Source organism: Diadema antillarum, unplaced genomic scaffold, assembly GCF_040938485.1.
Source record: "Diadema antillarum isolate AM-2024a unplaced genomic scaffold, OU_Dant_1.0 scf00000095, whole genome shotgun sequence".
NCBI lineage: Eukaryota > Metazoa > Echinodermata > Echinoidea > Diadematoida > Diadematidae > Diadema > Diadema antillarum.
Window position 1 is genome coordinate 1,409,569 of NW_027270984.1, and position 13,478 is coordinate 1,423,046.

The 13,478-nt window shown below is 36.5% G+C and overlaps 1 protein-coding gene across 1 annotated transcript in view; it reads right to left on the minus strand.

The window, feature by feature from the left end:
• LOC139718469 (cytosolic 5'-nucleotidase 3-like) overlaps positions 1-1,623 on the minus strand; it is a 28,009-nt gene extending 26,386 nt beyond the window's left edge. The window contains exons 1-2 of the mRNA XM_071629941.1: positions 1,566-1,623; positions 1,157-1,299 (exon numbers count right to left, since the gene is read on the minus strand). Coding sequence (XP_071486042.1) covers positions 1,157-1,276 — 120 coding nt within the window. The 5' untranslated portion in view covers positions 1,277-1,299; positions 1,566-1,623. The remainder of the gene's footprint in view (positions 1-1,156; positions 1,300-1,565) is intronic.
• Positions 1,624-13,478: the final 11,855 nt, after the last annotated feature.

The following is a 13,478-nucleotide window of genomic DNA, read 5'->3' on the forward strand; positions in this document are numbered from 1 at the left end:
AATGCTCATAATAGAGTCACTTTTTCGGCTTTGCTGTCATGATATTTTGCTTTACTTCAATTTTGGTAGGTTCCTATGACTTCTACAAGCATTGATTATCACGTCTTTCACCAAATATTTCCCAGGAGAAGAAAGAAAAAGGGAGGAAAACAAGAAGAAGGAGAAGAAAAGAATAGCTTTCATGGATGGCTTTGAAAAATGGTGATAGGAACATAATAGATTCTTTAGTTTCACTATCAGACAATTTACAGTACACCTTCAGCCCAAATGAGTTGAATTTACTTTCATGATTGAATTTGAAAATTAAGAACCAAGATCTATAGTATTGATACTAGCCCCTGTGGCTGTGCTGTATGACCCAAATGCATGTTAGCTTGTTGATCGAACAGTCACCTTGGCCTGGGTATATCGTGTATATGGGATGTAGGGATGTGATAATGGCTGGACCTGCACCTGTGAAACAATCTCAGTCAACATTTAAACGAAATTCTCCGCTCCATCCTTCGTCCTTTACAAATCTAATGACATAATGTAAGATCCAGTGATTATGTTTTACTTTTAGCTGCTAGATCATCTAGAAATAGTTAGACTTATAGTCTAGAACACTAAATTTTAACTTCTAAATTAAAGGCAAGCTGAGAAGACATGTTAGAATCCTACCATTACTGTCAGACAAGTGGGATCTAAATTGAAGTACAAATCACCATGCGGCACTACTCATACCACAGAAGTCTAATCCTGTCTATAGACTAAAGTCTTTTTAAAATATTAGATTAGAATGTTTTCTATGTCCTTCTTTGCACTGGTAGAAAGAGGGTCTATACACTACCTACATCATGTACTCCAGCACCAATTGCAATACTACAAACTGGGAAATTATGGTTGCGTGGAGTATTATTTCGCACTGCCAATTAGATCTAGGTCCCTATGTCAGTTGACAGTATTGTCACCGGGGTAGTCTATCGCAGGAATCTCCTCGCGTCCCTGGGAATGGATAATAGTCGAAGCTGCTTCGACCAGCACATACGACCTTTGACTTAATAGCCAACACCAAGTGTACGTACACAAAGTACAATATGTGGGGTTAGTACGCTTGAGCTTGTACGTTGTTTACTATGATGTACGATCTACGAATGTGTACGACGCCGGCACTTACCATGTCAATGATCTTCGTCCTTTTTGATTTCCTCCTCGACATGAAGAATGCAACCGCCAGCGCTCCAGCGGCAACCACGCCAGCAGTCATCGTCACCTTCGCTGTAGTCGATCGCAGCATTTTCACAACAGATGATGTGAACACTGAAGAAATAGAAAACAATCTTGAAGGCGAATACTCAAGGCAGTATGGCTGTGTCAGCTGAATTTGAAGAGCAGAGGCCAGAGTGGCAGAGAGTTTACGTAACGTTACAGAAAAAAAAAAAAACCCCAAAACGTAGCTAACAGTTTGTTTATAAGAAGTGTTAGTAAATTTAGTTCAGTCTACATTTACTAGTGGTACGTTTCTCCCACTCTTTTCACTAAGTATGAGCAAGTTTACTGAGTATCTTCAATCTTAACTGACCCACCTTTAATATACTAGTAGTTAATACGAGTAACGGTTAGAGTTTTACGGTTTACTCAAACTACTGAGTATTGTCAGTACAGCGCCAAAGTATAAGTGCTCCTGTGCTGCTCTGCCTAGCTAGCTAGCTGTGCTCTTTGTAATTCAGTGCAGAGCGAACGTTCGTACGGCGTGCATGGGAATGAATGGGTGTCTGCCTGCACAGCTAGCACCTTACCGCACCGCAGTACGGTACCGTTGAATGAAGGGCGCGTAATGTTTACCATCGTGTGCGCGTGTTTTCTATTGACCACCGTCCTGTCTGCAGAAGGTGACCTTTGAAAGGTGACAGGGCAGGACAGCTGTTGCTCAAAATGGTCTGTCTTGCTGCGGGTCAGAATGACACTACAGTCAAACCTGACTATAGCGGCCACCCAAGGGAGACGAAGAGTGGCCGTTATAGACAGATGACCGCTATAGACAAGTTATCGGACATTTTGTGTGCATTACATTCTTGTATGTATTTTGCGGAAAAACGTGCTGAATATTATCGGTTCGACTGCGGCTCCGTATGGGTCTAATAGACAGGTTAAAGTCTACCACGGGATATGGAACGCCATTAAGGAAACAATACAAAATTCATTTCACTCCAGCCAATATTCATTTCACTTTTAACAAATACATTTCACTCACAAACATTGATTTTACTTTTTATAAAAATAGATTTCACTTTTCACAATAATACATTTCACTTTAAATTAAAATTCATTTCACTTTTCACAAAAATACATTTCACTTTTGAATTAAGCTTCATCTCACTTTTCACAAAAATACATTTCACTTTTGAATTAAAATTCATTTCACTTTTTATATTATGGAACGCCATTAAGGAAACAATACAAAATTCATTTCACTCCAGCCAATATTCATTTCACTTTTAACAAATACATTTCACTCACAAACATTGATTTTACTTTTTATAAAAATACATTTCACTTTTCACAATAATACATTTCACTTTAAATTAAAATTCATTTCACTTTTCACAAAAATACATTTCACTTTTGAATTAAGCTTCATCTCACTTTTCACAAAAATACATTTCACTTTTGAATTAAAATTCATTTCACTTTTTACAAAAATACATTTCACTTTTACATAAAGATTCATTTCACTTTTACATAAAAATACATTTCACTTTTACATAAAGATTCATTTCACTTTTCACAAAAATACATTTCACTTTTAAATACAAATTCATTTCACTCTTCACAAAAATACATTTCACTTTGGCGTACCATATCACTCAGACGAAACCATTTCACTGCGCTAAAACCATTTCACTCTGATAAAACCATTTCACTCCGATAAAAAAAAAAAATACGTTCCTCTTTTTTTCCGGCCAAAAGGTGGCGCCAGTCTGAGAGGAGTCACAGTGCCATGGCACTTTGTTAGCACTGAGCTGAGGTGAGTGGCCGGCCAGCTGGCCGGCTGGCTATGCAGTACCTAGATTTAGCGCGCTACGCTGGCGCGGAAGCGACGCGAGGCGAGCTAGCAGTCGACGGTCCTCGCCTCGGCCTCACTCACATGTGGATATGCACGCTCGTGCCGTTACATGCATACTACATCGAGAATAATTGAATCTACGCCTGACTTGCTGAATAACGTGTGTTTTACAACGCTTTTCAACAGCGATGTTGTGGGGTAAGTTTGATGTCTGACTTCTTGTGATCGACATGCTATTTTTTCCGGTTCAAAATGAGTATTTTTTGCCGTTTAAATAGTATCTCGAAGTTGACATAGTATTTTTCCTCTTTCAAAACATTCCCGTGTTTATAGCTGGCTGCTGACCCATCTAAAAAGGGGATTGATGTGACTTTTTGTTCATCAGGTCGGCAATACTTTGTGCTTTACGCAGATACCAAGATCGACGGTGCCCTAGAAGCATAACTTGTTAAAAATTAGGCCTGAAGATCGCATTTTTAGAGGCCAAATAATGTATTCTAGTCCTCCGGAAGGTCACGTGATTGCATCTAGTGCGGAAGGGGACTTTTTCGGACCATAAATGCACCGTTGTTAACGATCTCTGCGGAGGTGCAGGGTCAGTCCCATATATTGAAATTAGCGTTGTTCATTCGCTCAATTGGAACTTCGTGATATCGTGTGTTGTGTACAGTGAGTCAGTGTAGGCCGGTGGCGGTAGGCCTACAATTGTATGTGGCGATGGCAATTTGTAAATTTGAATTTACAACTTATTCACAAAAATTGTACAGTGTACAATGTGTATGCTGTCTATAATATCCTTCGTGATAGGCTGCATTTTTATAGCCCTTTGAAGATAGAAGAAGAAGAAGAAGAATAAACAGGGTCTTAGTCTTCATCTCTTACTTTAGTAGTTAATTATTATATGATTTACTCATCACTTAATACAAACAAGAACAGTATAGATTCAATATTATTATTATTATTAGTTTTTTCTTTCGCATGGAGAAAGAAGGCACAAGAGCGATTCTAGTATTTGATGTAAACATAATTTTCATGACATGTTTAAGAGTTGACCCGGCTGCAATGTTAACACGAATAGAGTACCAGGCTATTTGAATTTTTCAAGTTGGTATACAAGTTGTCAGTAAATATAGAGATGTATTATTAGTCTTCCGCATCTACAATTTGTAACAATCAAGTTTACGAGGATGTCTGAATGAATGCAATTATTCTCAGAATAATATGAAGAGTTTGTTCGCAAAAACCGATAAGTCCATATTTGCCAAATGGAGATATTTGCGATTAAAGGTCAGGAAAAATAAAGAGAATACTAAGAAAATTTTTGCTTCTTTTGACCATAACTTCAAAAATGCCCTTTTATATGTAGTGACCAATATCTCATTTAAAAGGTGTTATTTTGTACTTTATGACAGAGACTGTACTTGAAAATCTTCAAAAATGGACTTATCGGTTTTTGCGAACAGACTCTTCATATGTTTACCATAGTACAGTACATGTCTGTAGTTTCTCTCTGCTTGAATTGGGGTTTACTCCAACATAATGTTTTCGGACATGTTATTGTGAATAATGGTTTATAATATCATCTATGATTAATTTGGAGTAATATCTGGAAAAGTTGTTATGCATTTTCTAATCCTTTCTCTATTTGTGTCACATTGTATATGTAGGTATCCCCAGTACCTGACATCACATCGATGGAACATGCATATTTAAGGTGATTCTCTTCTCTGTGGCCTCCAGGAAAATCTGCATGACATAAACGAGAAGATCTACACTGTCAGTTCTATAGTGTATTTTGTTTTCTTGGATGCACACGTACCATTCAATCTCTGACAGATTTTTATCAAGGAGAGCACTGCTGCTTTGCAAGCGCTGAGTGACTTCCTCACAAGAATAGAAACAACTGATTAGTACATAGATGCCAAGTTCAAAATTTTTTTATGAGTGAGATTTTCATGCCTCAGCGTCTCGGCGCGCCCGCATGTGTGTGAGCGAGGGGAGGGTGTGGGAGGGGGATGTCCGCCCTCCCACGGTAGGGAGCTTTTCAAATTTTTAGCTCTTCATGGTGCAAGCTGGTGCATACTTTTTTAAGTGACTATTTTTTACGTATTTTGAAAGACAAAAGGGAAATATGCCTTCAATTGCAACTCTCACTCTACTCCTTTAAGCTATGCTCCCAAAGCGTGAGAAAAATGGGTGCCATGCGTGAGATCGTGAGACGGACCCTAAATGCTTGAGTCTCACGCAGAATGCGTGAGACTTGGTAGCTCTGTTAGTACACCTGTCAACTTTTTCATTTCATTGAAAAACCTAGAGCAGTATGTGATCATGATAACCTACCTCAGAAAGGTGCTAAATATGTGATATGATACAATAGAAAGAATGAAGTTGATATACAATTGTAACATAGTACAGTATGTTACTGTATATCAACTTCATTCATCTTTACGGTAACATTTTTAGTAAAGAGGATGTACATGTATATTCTTTGAAAAGCGCGGTTGTTGTAGTAAATGTGAAGTTCGACCATTACAGATACATCAATGTGTGGAACTATGCAAGATAGTATATGTTAAATTATGTGCATATAAATTACTTTGGAGTCTGTACAGATGGCAGAATTATGAGCCCTGATTAAACTAAATATTATCCTTCATGATATTCTTGATAAATGTTATGGAAGCAAGTACATTGTACAGTATGAAGTAGTATCTGGACGTACAGCCATTACTCGACAGGGGGCATGTCTTGTTGCTGAAGGTATGAATTTAATTTGTACATCATCACTGAAGCACTATAAGAGGTTTAGTTAGTACATGTATGCATGTTTTATTGCTAATATTTTGGTTGTGACCCATTTCAGAAGAGGTTTCAAAGATGTAAGAATTCTGTTCGATCAGGAAGATACACAAGGTATGTCACCAAGAGGAATTGAACGGTCAAGAAGGGATAAGGAAGATGAAGATTTTGACACAACAGTTAGATAGATGATACATTACATTAGTACTTCCCCCAAATCAACCAAAATTTTGAACATGTTCGCATTGAACGGGCATGCTCTTATTAGATACCTATAAAGAAAAATTGTGGACCTTGTGAAAGGTAAGATGAGCAGATTTTTATAACACCTGGGAGGTTTCATGTTGGCCTGTAGTCTACCCCAGGGTTGTCGAGTGTTGTTACTGGTAAGGGGTTCGAATACACATTTGTATCATTCACTCAGTCATAACCATGAAGAGAGTGACACACAGATATTTTAAATGTGTATGATACTGCTTGTGTACATGTACTGATACATGTGTATTCAGTTGACAGAGATGTTGGGATGATTAGTTTGCCTTTTGACATTTCAGATAAGATTATATACAGTCAATGCTAAAGTTGGGAATGAAAGATTTCTTCACATAGATGTTTTGCAAGATGCTATAAGGCCAAGTCTAATCTGTCTGCTTCGATTTCCAGTAATATTGATGTTTTAAAGTTACTTTAAATTTTTTATCTTAGTTTCCAGTATAAAGTGTACTTTATACAGTGGCGGATCCAGTTAGGACCGCAACTGGCGCACGCCCCCCTTTATTTTTTGTTTAAACAAAAGAAATTAAAAGAAAAAAATGGGGGGACGGGTGCATGCGCCCCCCTTTAATTTTGTAAACGCGTCCCCTCTTTACGGAATTCCTGGATCCGCCCCTGCTTCATATGTAGTATGTACACTTCTGAATTGTTGATGCAGCTGCCAGTTCATGTCTTTGAAACATTGGCAGTGTGACCAATAGATACATTGTACTTGCCTTCAAAGTATTTAAGGGCATATGTACACCTTCAAAACATTCTCTGCTGTTTGGACTGTCGATGAAGTTTATATATTTTGTACATGTTTCATTTTGTTTCCAGTAAGTACACTTCATATGTATACATGTACACCCTCAAATTGCTCTTGCAGCTGCCAGTTTACTGTCACCCTCTATTCATGTGTGTGAAACCTTGGCGATGTGAATACTATAGTAGATACACGTATGTGTACCTACCTTCAGAGTACTCAAGGGCATTTGTACACCCTCAAACATTCATGCAGTTTGAACTATTAATGAAGTTATCTCTGTACATGTATCATTTGAGTGAAACCTTGCCAAAAGTGTAGATGTCATGTAATTTACAGAGTATTGCCTCAAAACATTTGTGGTATTCTTGCTTGATTTTATTCACTTACAAAACATTCAAGCAATATTCACAACTGTTTCATGTTTGTGCAACATCGGTATCAGTATAGTTTGTTTATTGCCAGTGTCAGAATTTGCCGGCAAATTATTTGTACAGATCTGCTCAATACAATGTAGCTCTGCAATTGTTCAAACTACCTGGTACATTCATTTGCTCTTGTCTTATTACTGAGCTTCAGCAGAAGAATTTTTTTTTGAAATGTTCACTGTACATCACTGTTGTAGTCAAGACAGACTGATCCTACTCGCGTTCCTACATGTACTCACAAGACCGCTGACAGTTGTACCTTTCGTAGGTCTCTTTCATGCCACTTGGCTGGAGACTGAGTCCAATACCACCACCAAAAAAATAAATTAAAAATAATTAATAAATGGATGAATAAATAAATGAGAGTTATAAATAAAAAAAATAAAATGATCTAAAACTGCATTTGACTATACTGCTAAAAAGTAGATAAAACTGTAGACTGCTTATGCAGCTCTTACTTTAGGTATTTTTTTTTTGTTATGTGTGTGATACATTGTCATGAAGATTGGTGGATACCTTGAAACTTAACTGCAATGTAGTTCTTTCAACACTTACATGTAATAAATAAATAAATATATATATATATATATATATATATATATATATGGAGATGTATATACATTTATAAAGAAAAAAAACTTGTGGATTGTGCTCCTTTCTCTGTTGTTATTAATGAAAAAAAAGGTATTTTATTAATTGATGAGAATGGCACGTGCAATAATGTATGTAAATTTCTCTGCCTAGTTAGGTAGGCCTATAGTAATAGAGTGAAGTAATGTAGTGAAGTCCTTGGGATCAACAGCTTTCTTTTGTTATATCAAAATGTTGTTATAATCAAGCATGTAAAAAAAAAAGTGGATAATGTAAGCGGAATTTCGATATAATGTAACTGTGTTCACTTTAGCGGAGTGAACGGTATAAGTAGTGGTTATAATGTATTTGAGTGGATGCTTAGGATGCTTTGAATTGAGAGAGAGTGATGTGAATAATTGATGGCAGAATGAAACTGAGAATCAGACACTTCCTGTTGACGAAATCAGAAGGGTGGACAAAGCAAACAAAACAAACATACATTGTATTATGAATAACAAGAACAAGACATATAATCAAAAAAAAAAAGAGGGAGTGAGAGAGAGAGAGAGAGAGAGGCCCAGCAAGAGGCTGTAGACTATTAGTATGTAATGTCTAATGACAGATATAAGTACAGTATATCACAGCTAGACGCTCGAAACTGACCACGTGTATTTACGCTGGGGTCGCTCATACACGTACAAAGGCATCGAGGACACACGTCAATTTCTATATGTGGGACAGTACAGTACTTCGCGATTTCGTGCCGAGAAAAAAAGGAATGACATCCCTATGATATCAGCTGGCTGCTGACCCATCTACAAATCATCTCATTACACTTTTAGGTATCATCTTAAAGCTGAATAAATTTCCTTTTACATGATGTAACTTTTGTTGGTGCCCCACGATGAAAAAGAAGATTTTTAGGAGAATTTTAGAAGAATATCTGTATCCATTATTTCCGGAACATCTGCAATTAGTTAGCCACGAAGTTGATAATCTTTCATGTCGTTCTTGGAAAAATCAACAAGATAGCATCCAAGTTTTAACCTTTATCTATCAAATAAAAGAAAAATCATGTGAAAACGTAATTCAGTGACCAAGATATGAGCATTTCAAAACGATTCTCCAATCGCGCTCTCTATGACTTGCGGGGTCAACTCGCGTGCGAGGACTTGGATATTCTAGACGGGTTTTTTCGGGCTTGCCGACTGACTGGCTACTCAGTAAATCTAGGTACTGCATGCATAGCCAGCCGGCCAGCTGGCCGGCTACTCACCTCAGCTCAGTGCTAACAAAGTGCCATGGCACTGTGACTCCTCTCAGACTGGCGCCACCTTTTGGCCGGGAAAAAAGAGGAACGTATTTTTTTTTATCAGAGTGAAATGGTTTTATCAGAGTGAAATGGTTTTAGCGCAGTGAAATGGTTTCGTCTGAGTGATATGGTACGCCAAAGTGAAATGTATTTTTGTGAAGAGTGAAATGAATTTGTATCTAAAAGTGAAATGTATTTTATGAAAAGTGAAATGAATCTTTATGTAAAAGTGAAATGTATTTTTGTGAAAAGTGAAATGAATTTTAATTCAAAAGTGAAATGTATTTTTGTGAAAAGTGAGATGAAGTTTAATGCAAAAGTGAAATGTATTTTTGTGAAAAGTGAAATGAATTTTAATTTAAAGTGAAATGTATTATTGTGAAAAGTGAAATGTATTTTTATAAAAAGTAAAATCAATGTTTGAGAGTGAAATGTATTTGTTAAAAGTGAAATGAATATTGGCTGGAGTGAAATGAATTTTGTATTGTTTCCTTAATGGCGTTCCATAACGGGAGGCAAAATTGGTGGCCGCTATACACAGGAACTATAACATGGCTTTTCTCTTGGGGGATTTTTCAGTGGCCGCATACGGCAGTTGGCCGCTAAGGCAGGTTTAACTGTAATTAAATAGCATCGTTCGACAACCTCCATTTCTCTATCGATAATTCAAGGCTATTAAAATCATGGATTTCGAGGTGACGGAGCCTTCCCCTCCCTTCCCCCTTCTCTCTCCCCCCCCCCCCCAACTTCTTCATTTTTTATTCCTGACGGCGCAGCCCACAAATACACGTATAGTGCAATTTCTGTCAATGAGGAATGCATAATTTGACTAGAAGCTTGAAATAGTACATGATACACTCGAGTACTGTTTATATCCTCACACACGTGCATCTTTTGAAATAAAATTACAAGATGTTTGCACTTAAAACTACATTCCTTTGGCTCGCATGCAGTGAACGTGATTGTACAAAGAGGTCTATGAGGCCAATACCGATAGCATTTTACACGCTATTTTCACAGTTTCGGTGCCGCTATAGCTGGATTAGAAGACTACAGCAATTCGTGACGTCACGGCAGGACAATGGTGAAACTGACAAGTTATAAAGAAAATTGAACTTGTTTTTCTCCTTTAGCATAATGGAAGAGCACTTGACTTTCTTTCATCAAGTTTTCCTGAAATTTAACTGATGCCCGCGTTCTATAATCCACATCAGATCAGCTCTACATAAAATTATGTTGCATTCTTCTTTAAGATATGTTATTATGATTACTGTATTTTGTAGTTATGATTTGAAATCAAAGGCATTAAATTCCATGATTAGAGTTCAAACGTTATAATGATGATATAAATATATCAATAACGATAATGATAAGAACAATAATGATAATGACAATCTTAACCAGACATAACATTTGTTGCATTTCAATAATAGTATTTTCAGTGATTTCAATTTTGTGTTGATTCCGTGAATAATGCGTACTCAATGTTTATTTGCAATTGCACTGATAATGAAATAAATAAAATGAAACGAACTACATTTCTATCGTTCATATTGAAATAACGATTTACGACATAAAGAGGACGGGAATATTGAAAAGGAGGAGGAGGATACACGGGAGAAGAAGAAAAAAAATGAAGATGATTTATGGTGACTAAGAAGGAAATATAACATGGAATGGGGAAAATAGGTATAATACTGAGTAGTAGGGCCTGATAGTAGTAGTAGTAGTAGTAGTAGTAGTAGTAGTAGTAGTAGTGTTAGAAGTAGTAGTATAGTAGCAGCAGCAGTAGCGGACCTATAGTAGTAGCAGAATATAATAGAAAGGCTATAGTAGAGGAAAATACAATAAAGAGTTTTAGTGGAAAAAAAGAGAAGTAAAGATGAAGAAGAAGAAGATTAATAATTATAAACAAAGAAATAGGAAAAAAACAGAAACAGAAATCCTTACTTATCGCCTTTTTCAATAAAAGATAAGGATATAATGATTTAATAATATGAAAAGTGAGCATATCGACTGTGTGTATACTTGCAATATTTCAAGAAATATTCCAAGAAATATTTCAAGAATGTATTATTTCAAGAAATATTGGTGTTATAAATAAAGTTAAATTTCATGTACTCAAGAACGTTCTTTTAATGTTATAATCATCTCTGATTTTACCTTATTTAAATTACGGTATACTCGCCCGGGGAAACACATATTCTTCGCATTTGGAAAGACTACTTTTGTTACAGAAAAAAAGCTCTTCGTATTATTTGCAATGAATCGTGGAGAAGTCACGCTGATGTGTTATTTCATGAAAACAAAATCTTAAAGGTGAAGGATTTGTATTTTCTACATCTAGGACAATTCATGTACAAACTTACCAATGATTCTCTCCCATTTGTGTTTGAGTCCATGCTTACTAAAATAGGTCTGTTCATCTTTATCCTACCCGGCAATCTAACTCATTTCATTTGCCATTAACTAGGACTATGTTTGCTAAATCTATATTTTCTTTTACTGGCCCCAAATTTTGGAATTCTCTCGATAATAGTATGAAACAAGTTCTAAGTTTAAACACATTCATATTCAAACTGAAGAAGTTGTTCATAAATTCCTATACAGCGGAATGAGTTACGTTTTAGTTAGTCTTAATTTTGAGCTTTCTTTCTTATTCGTCATACTCATTTTTTTCTTTTATCTATTCCTTTCATACATTTACCTCGGTGATCCATCGCATCTTGTGCCTCGCGTGTGCTGGTATAGACCCTTCATCTCTTCTCCCTTCTCGCCTTTTTCCTGTCTTTTCCTGTCCTCATGTCTCTTTCTGTTTCTTCTTTCAAAATAATTTCCTTTTTTTCCTTCACTGTGTTCTTTTTTTCTCTCTATCTGTCTATTTAACAAGAGAGGTTACTTGCGTTTGTTTGTCCGTCTGTTTGTTTGTTTGTTTGTATAAGTCTGTATGTGTCGTGCACCTCTTATATTATATCTAGCAACTTGCTTCCTTGATGTTATTTAGTCTTATTGTCCACGAGGAGACTGCAAACTACAAGCCTAGCTTTTCAGCATGTCTCCTCCATTTCCTGCAATTATAATTTTAATTCAATTTTCATTGGCTTTTGTGATGCGTAGTATTTAACTTCACGTATTTTTCTTTGTTACTATGTATTGATATTGTGTTATTTTGTGTATGAAAATGTTTTGCATTGTTGGAAATGAAATAAACGAAATGAAATAGAATAGAATAAAAGTCACCCGATGTTCTCGTTCGTTTAGTTATAGACGATTGCACCATGGAGACTATTGTGAAACATTAGTCCTGGGCCCCGTCTTATAAAGACTTGTGATTGATTCAAATCAATCGCAACTTTACGATTGAATGCAAATCCATCTTATAAAAAAGTTATGATTGAAATTAAGACGGAGAACTGCAATCAGTCAATCACAGGTTGCGATTGATTGCAGCTTTCAAGAGATTTGTGATTGATTGATTTCTATCACAACTGTTATAGATTAGCGCCAGCTGATCGGAATACTGAGTAGTTTGTCAACTCCCACATGTCCCAATAGCTCAGAAATCTGCAAGAACCGCCCCATACAACTTCGTGACGCGTTTTGGAGCAAAATTGAATAGCGCCCTCTGGTGCACATTACGATTCTTACACTGTACTAAATCCTGATTAGCTAACGTGCACATTTTGGTGCAAATTACTATAATTTTTTTCTTCGATTGTTTAGGCACTTAATGTCGTTCTAAAAAATGTCATAATGCACAGGCTTGTCCGACGTGACAATTTATGGCATTCATGTTCAAACAAAAAAATGAATGTTAGTATAACATAGAAACGTTTAAAAGGTATTCAAATAATGACATTAGATCTTTTGTAAAAAGCATCTAAACTTCTCTGATGCACAATGACAAAGAACACGATTAACATAATGATAATGTATGGCACATGGATATTCTATGCGCATCCACCTATATCATTTCCAAAGAAAAATAATGTGCAATATTCACAATACCTTTTTGTCATTATTGCTTTTGTTTCATCGAGGGGTACTTCGCTCCTCCGGTTGCTAGGCAACACATCCGATTGTCTCGTCATCCCATGAGACCCGGAGGGGGAGAGCAAAATTCTTTTGTCAGCTTCATGTGTAAGAAGATTGAACTGAGATTTTTTTTTCACTTTGCCCTTGTTTTCTTTCATTAAGAGCAACCTCTCTTATTCTGCGCACTTCAACTCCTCTAAAGAGTGGAGAGAGAGAGAGAGAGGGAGGGAGAGAGAAAAGTGGGAGGAGGAGAAAAAGGATAAGAAA